We start from the raw sequence: 19,922 nt of genomic DNA on the forward strand, positions 1-19,922 counted from the left end.
GCACTTTGATGGTGGTGAAAGTTTTTTTTTTTTTAACAGTACATTAAATTGTCATTTGCAGCTTGTAGCTGTATTTGATGAGCAAGATCCGCACCATGGAGGTGATGGCACCAGCGCCAGCTCAACAGGCACGCAAAGCCCAGAGATTTTTGGCAGCGAGCTTGGCTCCAATGCGGCATCGGCCTTTCAGCCTTACCAAGCAACAAGTGAAATTGAGGTCACCCCTTCAGTCCTTCGTGCAAGTAAGTAAATGTTCTTAGTATCTTGATGTGTTTCATTTTAACTTATTGAGGATGCCAAGTGCTGTTACCCGTTCATGCTGCTGGGAAAATGATTCATTATCTGTCCTTATCGAAAGCTGATCAGAATTGATTAACTGCGTAAATGCTTGTTGCATGCAAGTAAAAACCTTTCTGTTTTAATAAATTATTTATAAACTGCTTTTAGAAGCAATAAGCTCCTTCTGTGCTGCAAGTTTTAAATTGCCCTCACACTGAAAAAATCACAGCAGAATTTGCAAATGCAGTTGCTGCATGGTATAATTTTCAATTTGCCGGTTTTATTCCATTTAATAGAGGAAAAGGTAAAAAGAAACTAAAGATAGGAGCACTTTCTACTGAACATGTCAATGTTGCTAGGTTATGATTGTCACCTTTCCATAAAAACACCTGCTGATATGTGCATTTACTGTGTTGCAAAAATACACTTCTTTAAAAAAAAAAAACAAACAAAAAAGAGCATCCCTTTTCTTTATTTCAACATGGGGAACATTCATTGCAAAACCATGAAGCAGGAATTATATATCTGACATTTCTTGCTCAGACAGGATCTTTGAATGTTTCAACTTATTAAGAAGAAAAAACATGCATCAAAATTTACATTGTAGTTTTCGTTGTCGTTAAAGGTACCATGCAAACAAGACTATGTTGGATAAAGCATTGTACCTCTTATGTGTAGTGTCTATCATTTTGCTACTGAACTTTTGAAGTGAATACTCCACTCCAGAAAATTTGCAGCAGAAGTTAGTATCAGTCAGTCCTTTGATATTCTGTAGATAAAGTGTTTTAAACAACTATTCGTAATTCCAGAGAGATTACTTATCTGTAGGTGTTCTTTTAATGGATAAAATCCATGTTTAAGTAATCAGGTAGAGCACAAATGGGAAAGTTACCACTGTATTAAGTTTGAGGGTTTTTTTTGCTGGAATGTTTTCTGTAAAATTAAGGGAACAACGTTTAACAGTGAGCTTACATAGACCTGAATGTATATCTTTTCAAGCTATAACTATGCTTCATTGCAACACAGAATTAAATTAGGGAAAGGATTAATGGCAGAATAAAGAAGTCTCCTGGAATTTCAGGACCCTTCCATTTTGCTATCCCTAGGGTATGTGACTGCTAAATACATGTCATTTCCATGCATAAGCCAAAAAGATGTCCTCCTGGGTTCTCAGCTTAGTGAGGGTTAAAGGAGGCAAGTACACACACGTTTTCTCCTTAGTATGATTATGTGGTATATTAGAGAATACATTGGTGTTAGTCCATTTAATTCATATAACACAGATAAAATTCAAAGTACATTGGACAGCTCACTTATCTTCATTGTCATTCTAGAAGATACATGGAATAGTAAGCTCACTGACTGCTAAAATGACCAAAAAGTGCTTTGAGTCCCTACAATACAAAGGTCTGTAGAAATGCAGGTGACTTCTTAAATTGTTGATAAAAATTATAGCTCTTTTGACTCTTTTTATAAAAAGCATGCAAAAGTAAAATGGGTGAAACAGTTTGTCATAAATATGTTTTCACAAATTAGAGATACCAGAGATGTTATCTAGTTAATTCCTTTTTTTTAAAATATTGTCATTTAGGTATGTTTTGTTTTTAAATGTTCCAAACCACAGGCTTAGAATCCCAGTCCAGTAATATTGCCCTGTATTAAACATACCTATTTCAAGAATTTCATTTAAATATACATTGAAAATGGAAATAATATCCCTATTGTATTTCCTTTATAACTTGTGAAGTGAAGCATAGCATACAAATGGTATTCTCAGTATTTCAAATAATTATCTTCTTACTGTGTAAGTTCTATTCAGCAAATAAAACCCATCCAGTTTTGTGGTAGATGCAGATCCTGATTATTACATGTTGACAAGGTCATATATCTATTAATTGGATTGGTGATGGGATACAAAATTGCTGTAATTATTGTAATTTTCTAGCTAATTGTAGGGTTGGCGGTGAATATTTTACATCTAACAAATGAAAAACAGTATTCCATCTGAAATTGGTTTATAGCATTTTAGACATTTTGTTTTACATCTCTGGTGCTTTTTGCTCACAAGCTGGGCTCTGTTGCTCAGCAGCTCGCTCACAGAAGCGTAGCTTTGTGCCATTCTGCTACCGTTCACCTGCACCCGAGGGGTACGGGGCGGTCTCCATTCGGAGGTGGCATCTCAGCGCATTAGGCTGGGGCTTAAGGGCCTGCTGAGATTTTCCTCTCTTTGTTCTGGTTGCCATGCTACCCCTTTTGTTTGTTTATAGATCACACCATCGCTCCTCTCCCAGCAAGGGAAAGGTTAGCTAGATCAGGTCCAGCTGGAAAAGTAATATTCATCTGGAGTCCTTCTTTTCCCATGCACAAACACAGGCTGTACTTTGCACATGGGGGGCTGTGTCAAATTGAATCTTCCCATCTAAATGTGGAAACGAAAATGTGGCTGGCCAGTACCCCCTGTGTTGTTTTCCAATGTGAAAACACAATTCATCAATACAAATGGTTGATTTATTTATGTTCTTATCTAGCTCTTTCTCTTCTACTGCTTTTCTGTTACCCAAGTTAAACTTCCTCTTGTTCTATTTCATCAGTTGAGCTGTGGTTTTTTTCGAAGCATACAGTACACAAGGCGTTTTTTTTGTGTGTGCCTGCGTGCTTTCTGAGAAGAGCTTGGAAGCTCACTGCAGAAGATTGTTAAAGCAGACTGATGTTTATTCCCTGCTGAAATATAAACTGGAGGCGCAGGTGAAAATTGCCAAACCTAATGAGCAATTTGGCAGATAAGACAGGATGTCAGGCAGTGACAGTTCATCAGCGGGTGCACTGCCTGTGAACCAAGTTGTTTGTTTCACAGTACTGCATTTAAATATTGTAAATAAAATCCCTTTCCAGCTACATGAGATATTGTGAAAAGGGTCATCTCTTTGTTTAGTTTTCCTTTTAAGTTATTTAGCTCTGTTAAATATCCAAGGCGGTGGTCTTAGTTCTTGGTCTTGGGTGTGATAATATGTTACAAATATCTCAGTGTTTCAGCAGTTACAGTTAAAAAGTATTTTAAATATATAATATTATTTGGAAAATATATTAAGAGAGGTTTAAAGGACTGATTTTTTTGTTGCTGTTGTTGTTGTTTTTTTTTTTTTGGTTGGTTTGATTTTGCTTTTTTCTGGCCCAAAGTAGGCATGAGTAAGGGGGTTGGAAAATCTTTCTTTCTTTCTTCAGCTGTTTAATGGGAGGGTATCAGGAAGATGAAGCCAGACTCTTCTCACCTGGGCACACTATTGCTGGAAGCAGCGAAAACGAGTTGCAGCAAGGAAAATGCCAGTTAGATGTTAGGAAAATATTTTTCATCTCAAGAGCAAAACAGGCTATTCAGAGAAGATGTGGCATCTCCATCCTTGGACATGGACAGAACTTGACTGGGCAACCTGATCTAGCTGGTACTGTTTTGTGTGGAGGGCTTGGGCCAAAGGACCTCCAGGGATCTCGTCCAGCCTCTGAAGTTACCATGTAATTATGTGACTCCAAATAATGAATACAATTAAAGTGTTTGCTTCTTGAAGCTGTTATTTGTAAAAGCAGATGATGTTCATAGTGAAGGAGTTAGCGGACAGTTGTGCGAGCATATTGTGCACGTACAGCTTCCCAGTGTGGTTTAGTATTGTACTAGTTTGTGCCAATGTGAGCGGGCTGTGCCTTTTACAAGACTGCTGCTTTTGTTTTCTGCATGTCTTTGGTAGGTGCATCGGTTCCTTAAAAACGAGATATGCTTAAGTATAAGGTTCTCTTGAAGGCTTGGGGGTAAGCATCTCCCTGAAATGCTGGCCAGAGGAGTCTAAGAAATTACTAAGAGCTGGTTGGCAATGGTGTACTCTGGTGATGTATTTGCTTAAGTGATCTGTATCATATATTTTAGTAGGACTGTCAGCATTAGTTCAATAATCTGGTCATGGAAGCACACTACGGGGGGCGAGGGGGAGAGGAAGGTCTAGATGAGAATATTCTGAAGCGAGTGCACAGCTGGTTGTGAAGTTGTACTAAAAGTGCAGAGGAGCAAAGAACTTGCTGCAGGTTCACATCGTGGTTTACCCAGCAGCACAGCTGTTGCTCTGAGGTTCCCTGTGTGCATGCGTGTTGTTACCCTGCAATAAGCACAAGTTTATTCCTCACAGGTAGGGAGCATGCATGCAGACATTCACTGGGAATTGACTGATCTGTTAAACTTGATGACCTTGCTTGCCCTTGAGTTTGTGGTGTGCTCTGCTTTTTGTGTAGTTTTTAGTAGTTCACTGGCAAATTAGTAGGGCATATAGTCCCTGAGGGCTCTCAGGTTAAGGGCTATTCAGTATTTTAATAAATCTGAACCGGAATATAGATTATTATTGCATAAAAAAACATAAGACGGAGTTTAAAGCACTTTGGATATCAAGTTTTCAGTTCAGCATTCATTTCATACATTTATAAACTCTTTTGAAATCAGTGAGATGTGCACAGTCACTGCATCTAGAAAGAAAAATGTAATTTGCAAGGCAATACTAGTGAACAGCTAAGTACACAGTATGGCAAAAAGGATCTGGGCATTGTAGTGTATTATTATAGTGCATCTGGGCATTATGCTCTGCCATCAAAGGATCAAAGGCAAATGCTTTTGTGGGCTCACTGAAGTAGTTATGAGCAGGAAGGATTAAGCTGGAGTGACCAGCTGTGGTGCCGGACTTGTTGAAATTGTAAACAAGCTGGAGAGAGCTGGAAGAGAGCAACAAGAGTAAGATGCTTTGGAGACTAAGATAGAGCATCGGAAGGACTGGTTTGTTTAGGTAAGGAAAGATAAAAACTGATAGGCTCCAAGTCTTCAAAAGTATTGTTTTTTTCCTCATTCTTGATGTCTGCTGAGAGAAGGGCCATTGGCATTTCCTGGGAAAAAAAAATTTTTTGTAACCTTGTAGGCCAGAAAAATGTTTTTATACCTCATGTAACAAGTCAGTCTTTGTGGAAATGGTTCAGAAGTTTGTTCCTCTGAGTGCTGTCCTGCGCTATGCTGGAAGGCAGGACAGCTAGCTGGTTGTGGCTTGTCTGTCCTGTTCCTCACTAAGCCATCGGGTTGTTTGGTAACCACAGGTGAGCCATTTCTTGAGTCCATTGTAAATATGTATGTGTCTTTTCTTAGTATCTCAGAATTTGAGTGTTCAAAAAATTCAGTACTGAGCAAACCAGTTAAAGGTGTGAGTGCATAAATAAGTGTGTGAACGTGAAGTACTTTAAAATTGCTGTTTTAAATATGGCACTTCACTGATTTGATACAAGTATTTATCTAGAGTCCCAAATGCATATTCTGAGAATTAATTTGTTAATATTTCTCAGTGCCTTTGTTTAAAGATTTCGAGCACTGCATGTTAGTATGTTGGCAAAGGACTGCAGAGGTGAGCTCATATTTGTTCTGGTTTCAAAAATGACTGTTTCAGCACTCGTTCCCACATATGGCCTTTAGACACTTTTTCATTCTTGTTTGTATCTCTTTGACTCCTTATTCAGCTGTGATTCAGCTTTATATATGGAAATAAAGCAATGTTCAAATGTCAAAGAACTAAGGAAGCAAAAGATTAGAAGAGAAGGATGAATTCATCAAAAAACAGATGTTTGGAGCTTTATCAGATGGAGTTACCTCTAGGGTTAAATAGCTGCTTACAAAATGCAGAGAAAGGCATCCACATATTATAATGAAGGATTATGGCTTTACAGGCAATGCTTGCTAAAGTCAAGGGGATGTTTTCCACTAGCTCAACCAAGCTTTGCATCAGGTCAGCTTTCCACGGTGAGACTCCTCAGTCAGGAACTTTCATCAGTGACCAGCCAGTGTTCAGGTGCTCGTCATTCAAGTGCAGTTCCAGGAATGAATTCCAAAAGATTTCCTAACCATCATGCCCACTTCCTTGCCAGGTTCTCAGATGTTTCCTTTACCATGTTGGATAATGCGAAAAGAGCCTTGAACTGAGGCTTGCACCAAGCTCTTGGCATCTGAATAAGGAAGGTTTACTCATGCATTGGAGTTTGAGGAGAAGATTTAGCAAAGTCTGTTTCCTCACCTTCTGGTGCTCTTGCCATTCAGGAATTCTTGCTGCATTTATCCCTTTAGCTCTATCAAGGATGTGATTGTTTTAAACCCAGAGTCATTGAATCAAAATATCAGTACCAGGTTCTGCTTTCTTCCATGAGGCTAATTTTGTTCTTTCTACAGCACGGTTCTGACTTGAGTGATCTCCAATTGGTGTTTTCTCCAAGCACAGTGCTCTGCTGTTAATTTGGGATTGTTGAGCAGTTTAAAAACCATGTGGTTTTGATGAGGCCGTGACACATTTGTAAAAACAAGTGGCTTTTAAACTGCTCAAGTTTCTAAATTAACCTTTAATATCTTCAATCTTCTCAGTATACCATCAAGCAAAATACTGTAGCTTCTAGTAGGATCAAAAAAATCCCTGAAACCAATAAAGTAAGGATTTTAGAACTTACTGGATTCTCTAGAGGAAACTGAAGTCATCATGGGCATTTCAAGATGTCATTCCATATGGTGAGGGCTTCTATCTTTGAGTACTGATAATGGAGAGTAATAAAAATATGGTATGGTATCTGATACCTGGTGGCATTTTGTACCATAGGTACAGAACATAGTACAAGAGAGATAATGAGGAAGGGTTATGAAGATGTGAAGTAATTGAATTTGAATAGTTTAAGAAGTCAGGTTTAGATATTAGTCTAAATTTGACATCTTAAATAGATTTAATGATCACTTGAACAAGAAGCTATTATGAAAATCACAGCTGTACTCTGAGAATGTTTCAATGTGCATGTGTGGTGGTGGTGGTGGGTTTTATTTTCCCCTTCTTTAAATGAAAGATAACTTTTTCATTAAGGGAACTGTATTTTTATGTATACAAAAATGTTATGCTATCTTATCCAATCAAACATTATAGTGTAGCTGCTCAAGTCCATTGTATTGGGGTGTCATGGGTTTCAATCCTGTTGTGATAAAGCTATTTTTAAATTTTTATTTTATACATCACACATGTATCAGTAACTGTAGTAACTCTATTGATAATTTCTTGATTACCTCTCTATTTCTTGTTGTTGTAAGCAAACAAGGAGCACAGTGAAGGCAAAGGAACATTTCTGAAATAGCAAGAAATGCTCGTTCACGCTACAGATACCACCCTGTGAAATTTTTTACTTTATGGAGGCATGTGTACACATTACACTTTTTTTTTAAATCCATCAGCTTCTAAGAACCTCGTTCAGTATTTATAGGTGCTTATTCTGAAATGTGATAAAACAGTATGCTTCAAGGCATCCTTGATATCCAGAACCACCAGTCCGTGAGAGTAACTGGTATCCTGGTTGTGTTTTGCTTTGCTTTGAGGCAACAGCATTGGTCTCTAGTGGGGTGGACTAGTGACATAAACTGCTTGCAGACAATTTGCCAACAGGAGAGGATGCAGAGTTTATCAAATGTACTTAAATATTCACTTGGTCATAAGTGGGATGATCTTATGGGAAGGGTGTTGTAGAGCCAGTGAAGAGTGTTCTGATGCTGGGAACTCCGTGCTGTGCTACCTGCAGTATTATCCTGTGTTTGATGCACTTGCCCCCAGCCCAGACAAGTATATGGATGTTTTTGACCACAAGCCCAAGGCTGTAAGGTATTATACTTCAAGTATATACCCTTTAGGCTAAACTTGTACTTCAGGGAGAGCATTGTTGCTTGCTTTTCTTCTTAATTCACAAGGGATCTTCTTGCTCCCTTATTTATTGCATTTGCAGTATGTGAACTCACATACCCTTTTTTTTCAGATGGGAATGCATTCTGCAGATAGACCATCTCTGTTGGTGATTATGGGGAAAAAGTTGCTTTAAATTCTGTGTCTTTTGACATGTTCTTTTGAGGGGGATGAAACAGGGACAGATGGCTGCTAGTTAAATAGACTTGTTTTTTAGTTTGGTTTTTTATTTACTCTCTTATGCACTGAAAAGGACTGAAAGATGATACAGAACTAAAGGACTGGATGAGAAATAACTTTTCATTAATTTATGGCCTTATTTCGTACTTCTTAAAAGATAAAAATTTTTCTTTCTCCCACTCATCTCTTGTTGTAAATCTGAAATGAATTGTGTAAGAGGAGCTCCAGCTTTAGAAATGCCATGGGTTCATGTTAGGGGCAGATTAAGCACTTAAGTGAGAATCTAGTGTAAGTCTTTAGAAGAACTTTTCTCCAGAGATTTTGGCCTCCAATAGTACTAGATGCTGTGGTTACAAGCCCAGCTTGAGCCCATGAACCTGGCCTGAGCTGAGGTGAGTCACGAGCTCACCGCCTGCTCTCGGGCTCACACAGCTTGGCTCGGCTCAGCTCAGCACAGACCCCTTGGTCTCCAACTCTGTGATGCTGTGGGAGCAGGCGGGGTCCCCCTTGGTGACACAGTGGCCATCTCACTCTGTGTGTGTGTGTGTGTGTGGCTTTCACCCACCCGGGTGATGCCAGAGCTCGGCTGTCTGGGATTGGAGGTAGATGTGGACTTGGGGGTGTGTTCCAGGTCTGTGTTTCTTGCCTGTGTTACGGATTTAGGAATTAGTTATGTCAACATTATTTGGACTTACAGAAACTGGAAATGATGGTATATGTGGGAAGGGAGTTGAGGTCCGTGTGCATTTACAAACAAAAGCATAAAGTGGTGCTTAGGTTAAGATTAAATACTTGTACAACTACTTGCATGCATACAGTAAATAGCTGCACAAAGACAGCGATAGCAAGCTGTTGTGTTAGCTTCTGGAAATTGTGCACGTGAGCTTGGGACTAGGCTTCTCAAAGCAAATTTTGATCAACCATTAAAACCTTATCCCGAGGGGCTGAATTTGATTCAGCTTGCTGTACAGCAGTCACTGGTCATAACTGGAAGTAAAATTAGAACTCTTTTGGCAATTGCTGGGCAACAGTTGATTCAAAGCAGACACAATGGATGAGGTTGATATCAACAGACTTCAGATTCTGCATCTGAGCTAAATACTCGAGGTAGCCCACTTTGTCATTCCTGGAGAAGAATAGATGCCTTTAGGGTGAGTTCATCTGACCTGTTTTACAGCTTATTTCAGGATGAGATGGACTATGGTCTAGACTAGCTGCACTGGCTAATCTGCATTGATGGGACAGAAACAGAGTTGACCAATCCTGACCTATATGTCTGTGGATCCCATTCAGCATGTGATTTTCCTCACACCATAAAAGTAAATTCTTATATGAAAGATTGTTTATGAAGCAGGATGTTGCCTATGTTGCCTTTAAAATGGTCCTCTTTATATTTGGAAGAGAAAGGCTAAGTTACGTTTTACAAAGCCAAAGGCTTCTCAGTTTGACCCACAGAGCAATTTTACATGGCCCTAAGAAGTTCCTGCACAGCCATAGTTATGTGTGGGAAGTCTATTAGAGTTGTGGACAGTATGTCATGAATGCAGATAGTCCCACGTTAGCTTTTTTCCAAAGTAAAATTTTGTTTGAGAAATTTCCATGGGATTTTATGGTTAAACCAAGTGTCATCTGCCTTGGGTCTAATGCTGGTATCCAGTCACTTTACGCGGTACTGCTCCCACATTGGTAAACCTCTGCAGAGAGGCAACAGTACTGTTTCTTGCCACGCGTTCTTGGGCCTCAAAGCATAACAGGTCATGCCATGTGGCACTGAAAAGCCAACCTAAATCTGGGGGAATAAGCATGACATGGAGTTAATGAGCACTGAAGGCCTTGAGTTGTCTTCACTGGTCTGTGCAGTTGAGTGCGTCTGTACCGCTTTCCTTCATGCACCATCTGACGCAGCGTCTGGGTGTTGTGGCCATGCTGTCCTTGCTGCTGTTCGGGTATCCTGGCTCCGTGTGGGCTTGGAAGAGGAAAGCTCTCTGTATACATGTGCAGCCTCTGAATGTGTGGCTGGGGAAAGGAGCCATCCCTCAAATATAGGCTATTAAAGTAAAAGTCTTTGCAGTTTGCAGACAGTAATGGTGAGCAACAACTGCTGAGACTGTTTCAAGTGAGGTAACGTTTGAAGCCATATTAGTAGTTTTTAGTAGATTTTAAAAGAATAAAATTATGTTCATCAGTTTCTGACAAATTAAATAAAAAATGGACACACAGGGCTTGTTAACCAGCCCTATACAACATACAAATTATTTTTTCAATGATTTTGGGTAAGTTCTGTCTTGATCTCTCTGCTTTTGGGCTTTTTGGAACCAAAATCTTGGAAATATTTTCTGAGTATGAAAGCTTTCTCCACCAAATAAAAAAAATGATGTTAGCTTCTATTCCGACCTCTTTTAAGCTCTGATGTTTAAGACCTTCATTAGATGACAGAGAGATTTCAGGTCAAGCACTGCCTGACTTTCATGATGATTTCCATCTGAAGGGTCTTGCATAGTGAAGTCTCTTCATGTTTTATTTAAAATTTTAGTTGGGCTCTTGACTCATGGAAAAATAAATAAAAATGAAGGGCTTACTAGAAGTGCTGTGGTAAAAAAATTATGGAACTGCTTTTTCAAATGAACTATGTGACATTTATCCGTGAGAAATACCCATTACGTGAGTGACTAAAGGTACTGCTCTAGTTTGACATAGTAGGCAATATTTCTGAGTATTGTACATGTAGATGATTTACCTCTACCTCTGTTTTAAGTTCACCTTTAAAGTAATAAAACAGAAGTGAGCAAAGTCTTCCTGTAAGCCTGCTTTCCCATAGCTCTTTGCTATGCTGCTTAAAACATAACGTTACAGTGAAATAAGTATTTCGACTTCATCCACCCATAAGGGTAGGGGGAAATCATTTCGCTGTTATGGCTGTACTGAGACAGTATTTGTAGCCCACACTGGGGCAGCGACCAGGGGTGTGGTACGTGTAGCCGAAGGCTCCGGGAGAGGGTCTTTGCAGAGCGCTGGCTCCGTGGTGAGCAGGACAGTGTCCGGGAGCTGGAGAGGGAGGAGGAAGAGGAGGAGAAGCTGCCTGTAAGCAGTAATGGAGGGAAGGAGGAGAAAACAGAGCTGTTTAAAAATCTAGCCCCCCAAAAGTGAAGGGTAAAAAAAGCTTCAGCGAAACTGCAGCTGTGAATACGCATAGATGTTTTATTACAGCTTGGTCTGTGTATTTTTTGTGGCAGCTGAAGCGTTTATTCTGAGTTGTATGCGTCTGTTGGCAGTTCATCTATGCAGTAGTACGTTGTGGTGGCAGCAGATCCAGAAGGCCCATGGAAGATGGGAGTACCACACGTGTGCATCCGGAGCTGTGTGTGCGGTGGCGCTGGGAGCGAGCAGCTGCACTGCCGAGGGTGCGGGCAGCGGGCGTGCTGGGTGGCAGCAGGGCAGCCGTGCCCAGCAGTGTGCCAGGCTGTGGGCAGGGGAGCCGTGCTCGGGGCAGCAGGCACTCGGCTGGGCTCGGACGCTGCAGTCTTCCCACTCTGGCTTGCAGCTGCCTGGGTATGTGCCTGGTGACATGAGCTCGCAGACGAGCGTGGTGCATGCACGTGTAAACTGGTTTGCACTTGTATGTTAGAATTTCCTTAAAGTTCTCAATGGCTGCGAGTTCGGGGTAGTATTATAACGCTGATATTTATGTGCTGTTTACCTGCTGTGGCTGCTGGTGTATAAGCAAGCTTCCAGGAGCCTTATTCATTCTGCGTTTTACCAGGATGGTTTTGTGGATGTGAATTTTTTCCATGGGATTCCTATTACGGGCTGAATTGAATATTAAATTACTCCTCAGACCCTGAAGGCAGTACGTCAGCGTCACTCATGCTGAGCAATTTGTGCTGTGCTGTATGTGCCATGGTACTGGCTTCAGTTTCTGAATTCTCCCAGGGCTAGGATTTTGCTCCATTTATTTCCATTTTTCTTTTTCAAAGTCAGAATGTTTTACTAAGGGTGAAAAATATTTTTAATGAAGTATTTTAATTTGTTCTCATGTTATGGGCTTGTATTTCCCCCCCCCCCCCCCTCATCCAGGTTTCACCAGATGTTTTAAATATTTTCTGAGTACATGTGCTTTCAAGGTTTTTCTGCAAATCCAATTGTGTTTAACAGGCACTCAGTCCTTGTGAATCAACGTTTTTTTTTTCTACTCAAACACCCACCCTCCCCCCCCCCCAACACACACACACACACACTCTCTTTATGCCTCCCAGATCTGGCAGATGTCTTTGAGTTTTAGGACAAGAGATTTTCAGTGTTTTCTGTATGAAAACAGATAAGATTGGTACATAGTTAGAATTTCCTCTGAAAGGAACAGTTTCAGACCTCTGTGGGAGGAAGGAATTAATTGACCATGTTTTGTAGAATTTAGTAAGTAATTAAATCCAATAATATATCTTATGCTATATCAAAAGTGATGGCTTTTGTAAGGAGAGCTGTACTTCTGTTTTTTCTTCACTTCCCCTTCCCCCCCCAAAAAAAAACCTGAAGCAAGTGGCATATGCAACACGTAAAGAAAAGACGGTGCTTGCTTGGTCTTGCCTTAGAAAAAGTTCTGGATCTTGAAGTCATAGTTTTAGCAAGATGGATGGTAATTTTCACTCATAGATACATATGCTGAATTCAGTTTCATTTTTACCTCGACCAGCCAAATTAAATCCATCTGCTTCATTTTAGCCTAACTATTTCTTACTTCTTTCACTTGCATTGCAATATAAATTGTTTGTTCTGTGTTTCCTTACTTGATTTTTCCCCCTACTATTTTTTCTGTCATTTGCTTTAAGACACCTGAAGGGTCATTTTTCACAATGAAAAGCGAGGAAATGTCAAAGGTAGGGCTGCTGATTAAGGCTCTTTGTGTGCTCTGTGCTTTCTGTCTGTAGTTATCAAGCTGCAGAATGTGAGATGCTCAGCCTGTGTGACGGGGACAAGCCTTAACTTGAGAGAGGGTTTGCTGGTGACTTGATGCGCCTTCCTTCTGTTTCCATTTGCTGACTTCCAGATTGAGAACCCGGTGCAGTGTGTTAACTTGATGCCTCATGGAAATTTTAGAAAGGAGACAACCACTTCGTATCAGCCTGTGATCAGAAACAGAGGGAGAAAGGAAAAGAGAAGGCATGAAGAATTAAAGAACAAAGAAGCATGGATTAGGGTGGGGGGCAGCTGGTGGGAAGGAGTTAGACAAAGGGAATACTTACCTCCCTGGGGACAAATAAAAATACATAACTGTTTCCTTGATGTTACTTTGCCATATAAACAATTACCCTAGCAGCCATGTAAACGATGCATGATTATGAGAGAGAAGTGAGCAGGTTTCTGCTGCCCTCCTTATCTCCCTTTCCTTCTCTTTGCAAAACTATCTGTAGAATCTGAGACCTGGTCCATGCCAGAAACTGCAAAAAAACAGTTAAAAAGACATGAAAAGGAAGGATAATCCCACATGATTACACTTTTGTTATTTCTCAAGTGTTAATCACAAAATGAAAAATGGTATTGTGTGTAATCTTAGATTTGTGTAAGTGCATGATGACATTTTGAATTACCTTTCCTGAAACACAAACTGTGGATGTCTCAGATGTAGAAGACATTCGCTGAATTGCAGAGCTTTAAAAGTGACAGTCCCAGGGCTTTGATGGATTCTGTGTCTCCTGAAGTCTTGAAATTCAAGTCAATATTTTTTTGTATTTCCAACAGAAGTTAAAAGACTAAATGCAGACATTATTGCACAGTGTACCTGGGCTTATATAGGTGTTTGACAGGATGATCACAGGGTGTCTTCAGGATTTGAATTATGAGTCTTGTTTGGAGTCTTGCCGTCAGCTGCAGTGTGTGTAGCGAATGATTCTTCGCACACTTGGACTTGTGCTTTTCTCATTTAACACTTCTGTATTTGTTTTCTTCCCATTTTCTTTTTTTTTTTTTTTTTTTTTTTTTTAATGCCGTTTTTCCAGCTGTACAGTCTCCCTGTTTACTGCGTCCATTCCAGCTGGTTCTGTAGTCTTCCAGTCACATCTAACACAGCCTGTCTCTTTCTAGCTATACTGCTGTCATGTCCTTTTCTCCAGCAAACCCCACAGCAACTGGGTTTCTTGTCCATCCATAACCTGTTTTGTTTGTAGGTGGAGAGTGTGGGGTTTGGGGTTTTTTTTGTTTGTTTGTTTTGGTGGGTTTTCTTTCCTTCCCACCCCCACCCTCCCCCCAGGAGAAAAAAAAAGGAGAAAATTCACTTTAAAGGGTTTTTGCTTTTGTTTTTTTGAATCAGCTCCCCATTAGTGTGAACCAAGGAGGACGGACAGCATCTGGTTCTGTCACCATGGCTTGTGCTGGTCTCGCTCTCCTGCAGGACTGGCTGGTGCCTGAGCTGCTACCCAGGAAATGTGGGCTGATAAAATTTATGAATTAACATTTTACACTTTCATGGCCTTTTAACAGAAACTGATGTGTTTTGGCTCAGCTAAAAAATGGACATCTTGAGCCCTTTTCTTCCCAGATTATTTCTGCTCTTTACCATACTTCATGGCCAGCTGCTGGTGTAGCTGTACCACAGAAAGTTCCAGAGACTATTTTGCAACACTGTTTTCAAGTCTGGTCTGACTTAATTAGTAGGAAAAAACAGCTTATGTATCTGGCTGTATTAGGGGGCTTCGTGCTGTTGTGATGTGACTGCTTATTGTTGAACCTTCAATACAGAAGACAGGTTTTTTTTTGTTTTGGAAGAAAAATAGGTTAAAGATGTAAGCCACCACATAAGTGCTAAGTATGATTACAAAATGCAAAAATGATGATGATATAAATTCTGTAAGGAATGCCACTGAAGAATGCCTGTGGGCCTAGGTTTTTATTCTTTTGCTTTTACAGCAAGAGACTAAAAATGCTTATGCAATATTAATTCAGGATATACAGCAAATTGGCATTTGGAAGCATTCAATTTTCTTCATAATTGTTCTCCATTCACTTGGCCGATTATCAGTAATTTCAGGGAATTAGAGATGCTCCTTTTAGAAGTTTCTAGTGAACTCTTTAGAATTGTCAAACAATAACAAACCTGCCACTTAAGCAGCAATTTTCCCTCTCGCTGTCTTCACAGTAATGTTAGATTGCTCTTTGGAAAGGCTAGACAAGCAAACTGCCACGTAGTAAATCAGTAGGAAAAATTTTTTCAGCCTCATGCTGCTGAGTGATTTTTGATCTAAGAATTTTTGTGTTTGTTTTGTTCATGCAAAGACTTCTATCCTCCATTTTAGGTCCAGAGAGGTTGGGTTTTTTTTGATAGCAAGATCTGCAAAAGTATATTTTGTTAAAGAACTTACTACTATACTTTCCTGGATTAAGCTTGTATTTGTTTAGTCATCTCCAGGTGAGTCCCACAAAGCACGTGATGTCCAGGTCTTGCCTTTTCCTCTGCTGTAAAATGAAAAGGGAAACAAAATTGTTAAAACCCCTCAGGAATGGGATTGTGAAGTGGTGTTTACTGAAAAGGTGGCTTTCTGTCCTCTCTGGCTGCATCACGGGACTTCCTAAAGGACAAAGTGTACCCAGGGACAAGAGCTACAAACCTCCTGCAGTTGGAAAGGGGTGTTGGGAGGAACTGTTCAGTGGACATGTCTGCAACAGTGTGATTCAGTGACCCGGTGGGGTATGTTATGTACCTGCCTGTAGGTTATGGATGTGCAGAGCATCATCATCTGTCTCTCCATGTCACCTGTAGTTAGCAGGCCAAGAAGGGGGCCAACATCCCAACTCTGTTCTTGTGCCAACCAGGAGCGAGGAGTGTGGACATCCAAATGAGTGTGGGATTTAGGTGGTTTTGGCTCCTGTTCCTCTTGGTGAAGCTGCTTCCCAGCCCTGCTGAGGTGCTGTTGCTGAAGAGGTGCAGCAAAGCTCTCAGAGGTGTTTAACTGCTTTTCTCTCCCGCTGGGTGGAAAAAGCAAAAAATGATTACACTTGGTTGCTGGTTTTAGTCTAGTAGTTGTATTTGAGATAACAGCTGCTTCTGAAGAACATGAGAGCAACCTTGCTTTACACAAATGCATCTCAGAAAAGGTAATCTCAGAAAAAGCAAATATACCTGTTTAGCTTATTTTAATCTACCCTACGTTAGAATTGCTGTAGTAATCACACAAAAAGCACAGTGATGGTTGCATGCCAAGAACCGATAAAAACGGGGAGGTGAGTGAGAGGTGCTTGATGCTAAGCAGGGAACAGGGAGCAGCCCAGCGTGCCCTCCTGTCCAGCAGCGATGTCTTTTGTAATACCTGCATCCAAGAGTTGTTCCTCTGTGAGTGGCTTTTCCTCCTGCTGGCTTTTGCATGATGATGAAGAGCCCCTCTCAGAAATGTTGTGTTGTGGAGAGGAGGAGATACCCTCCATTATTAAGATTCAGACTTCATTTCCCACATACGCTTAGTCTTTTCTCTCTTTGTAAACTTTTTGAGGACGTTTGCATTTTGTGCATGTGTTGCATGACCAATGGATAAGTTTTCTCTGCTCCTAAATTTGAACTTGACTGTAAGAGTAAGGGTTTTAAACATGCTTTGGAAGTATTCAAAGATACATAAATCCAAATGTCGTCTGAGACACAAGAGTCAACAATGTGATGAATTAATAACTTTTAAAATAGTTTTACAAATTCCAGAGAAGAAGCACAAAGTAATGAACTTATTCTCAGAAAGCTTAGTTTCAGAAACTGTTAAGAAATATTTTTAGTGTTTATGTGAATCATATGGAAGATAATGTTTCAGTTTCTGTACAAGACAAGATCCCAACTTAAACTAATGCACATTTGTATGAATATAGATTTACTTTTGTTTTGGGGTGACCTTAAAAAAAGGGTGCATGAGGGTTCTCTGTCTTAAGTAGCCTTTTTATTTGTAGTGATGAATAATAACTTCGATATTATTTAATGTGGTAGATTTCTTGACATCTCATATGAAATATGACCTAGCTATCCTATAGATGTTAAAATACTCTACCTTCAGAGATTGCATAACATAGTTAAGTAAAAAATAAGCTATTTTCCCGCTGTCTTATTTTACATGAAATTCAAGATAGCTACTTTTATTAAAGTCAGATATTCTTTAGTAAGAAGCACCATGTTTTATGTAAAAATAGTGTAATTTGGCAGAATCTATGCAAATAATTTCTTAGAGTTAACTTCCAGATTTGGAAGTAAGCACTTCAAACAAACCAGAGGTGGTTTTGTGCTAGAAGCACACCGACTACTTGCTGCACACTGCAGAGAAGTTGATGGTCTGTGAGAGCCTATGGATGTACCACTCGCCCTTGTTTGTACATCTTCCCAATGTTTATTTAGTGAATGTTTAAGTGCTGTGTAAAAACCTCATAAGGGTGCATGTACTGAAAAATCAATATGCTAGGGAGGCCTTAATACCAGAAAGCTTTCTAAATTTTATCTAAGATAAAAATGGTGATACTAAGACTTCTTCCCTAAAATCCATTGCTCTCAGGTGGGTTAAAGAAGTAACTCCATCAGTACAGGAGATGGCTCTCTTCTCCTGTGGCTTTCTTTCAGTGGTTATGCAAGATAACTTTCTTCCTTTAGAGGACTGGAAAATATGTGACTTGCATTTCACAGAGCCTTTGTAGAGAACTGAAGTTAAAAAAATATTATTGCAGTGAATTTTATTTTTGGTTGTAGTAGCAGCATCTTACAGATACGCAGCTACAAGATGGGCAGGGGAAGCCCATGGATGCTGAGGACTGGTTGCCGTAGTGCTCTTACAGCTGTCCTTTACATCCTGACTGTGGCATCAAAGTGCAGCTTGGGTGCTCATGCAGAAAGGTAGCACCTCCTCTGCATCTCCATGTTGATAGTTGGATGGATAATGACCCTTCCATGTTCCTGCTTTACTCTTGGATATATTTTCTCATTGACTGAAGTTGTTAGCATTGATGCTGTAGGAGCTTTGTCTGGGTATGTGGCACTCGGGGAAGCGAGTACTCTGTCTGTCAGCTCGTGTGCAGGCAGCCCTGGCCATGGCTTCACACGGACTAGAGGAACGTGTGGTTCCTTTGTTTCTCTTCTGTAGGTTCTCAGTAGAGGTTCTGTCAACTTGCTCTCTTTCTGCGGCAAGGACTTGGAGAGGGAGGTGTATGTATTTGGAGCACAAGGCACTTAACTGGCTTTAGGTGCAGAAGGTGGCATTCAGTTGCCTGATCAGTTGTAACAGCATTCTTCTGCTTTCTGGAAAATGCAATATGTTTGAGCGGTTTTGCAGACTGCTTTTGGCTAAGTGACTACTTGCAGGGCATTTCCTGGGTAACCTGTCCTGGGCTGTTGAGTTTCTGTTGAATCTGTTTGGGATTCCTCATGTTCAAGCAACAGCCTTCAATTATTCCTGCTAATGGAAGAGGACCAAGTAATAAATGGTGGCTGTCCCCTCCTTTTCTCATGTATCCATACATCTCAGTGTATCAATACATTTTGGACTGCAGAACAATAAATACCTTATTAATTTCCTTTGAATAATGAAACGGAATGAAATAGTATAAAATGAAAAGTGATAATCATAATTAAAATATTAATAATTTTTGTAAAATAAAATTTGTCTTCCTCATGTTCTCTTTCTGCCTGCAGATATTTGAAATTGTTGTAGCACATTCTAGGATGAGACATGGAAGGAGGCTTTTGGTGTGGAGACAGCTTGGAAAAGTTAGCTGCTGGGAACCTGACAAATTCTGGCATGAAGTATATACCATAGTATTTCAGTAAATATCTTCTGTTAGTTCTGGCTAAAGCTGTTTCTCCACTAAGAAAGATGATCTTCACTTCTGGGCTAGAACCAATCACAAATTATAATGAAAATTGGCAACTGCAAGCATGAAAAGTCATTGATCCAAAAACTCATGAACTGTGTTTCGTGTAGTGAGATTTCTTTTTGAACTTCATCTGAGGTTCTTTTTATTTGCTTAATCTTGGTTTTGAACTTTTAGGAATACTTTTTGACTCTTTTCAGCCTTGGCAATGTGAAATAAAAATAAAGAGAGGTATGTGATAAAGCACGCAGTGTAACTGCACGTTTCCAGGGTTGTTAGAAGGGAGGAGAGAAAAAAAGGGGGGGGCGGGGAAGGAAGGAAGGAGGGAGAAGAGATGTTGCCAAAGTTTCACTAAGGTGTAGAAAACTTTGTACACTTCCACAAAACAACAATTCAGGCTCCCGGTTGTTGTAAGGGACTTTGTAAAGCACATGTAAAGACAGACAGGAATGCTCAACTTTGCCCATGCTTCAAGCAGCAGCTAGTCTCTTACTGCTCATTAGGCATGGTTTTAAAAAAGAAGGGAATATAGTTTATTAATATAATCTGTTTCTAGTAAAGAAGAACAATTAAAGATGTCTGTTGGTCTGTCACCCCTTGGAGAACAGTAGATGTTCTGTTTTATTGTCCCATTGTGGGCATTATCTGAACAATTTAACTAAAATCTTCCAATCTTACTCCGTATTTGGCTACTGGGAGCACCAGAGTTTCTGCAGAAACTAATCTTTAACCTTGAGAGTTAATGAGAAGATTTCAGCATGCTGTGCTGATAGTTGGAACTTCTTATTCCCCACTCATGTAATTGGAAAGAGCTTGTTTGGATGCCGGTCGGTTTATGTAGTCCCCAAACTTCAAGCTACTTCCCAACCTACCCCCAAT

At 40.1% G+C, this 19,922-nt stretch overlaps 1 protein-coding gene across 16 annotated transcripts in view; it reads left to right on the plus strand.

The window, feature by feature from the left end:
* PARD3 (par-3 family cell polarity regulator) overlaps positions 1 to 19,922 on the plus strand; it is a 481,499-nt gene that overhangs the window by 177,813 nt on the left and 283,764 nt on the right. For all 16 annotated transcript variants that reach the window (XM_080384293.1, XM_080384294.1, XM_080384283.1 and 13 more), the window contains exon 3: positions 62 to 242. In XM_080384293.1, coding sequence (XP_080240419.1) covers positions 62 to 242 — 181 coding nt within the window. The remainder of the gene's footprint in view (positions 1 to 61; positions 243 to 19,922) is intronic.

Source organism: Falco punctatus (genome assembly GCF_963210335.1).
Source record: "Falco punctatus genome assembly, chromosome: 4".
Lineage (NCBI taxonomy): Eukaryota > Metazoa > Chordata > Aves > Falconiformes > Falconidae > Falco > Falco punctatus.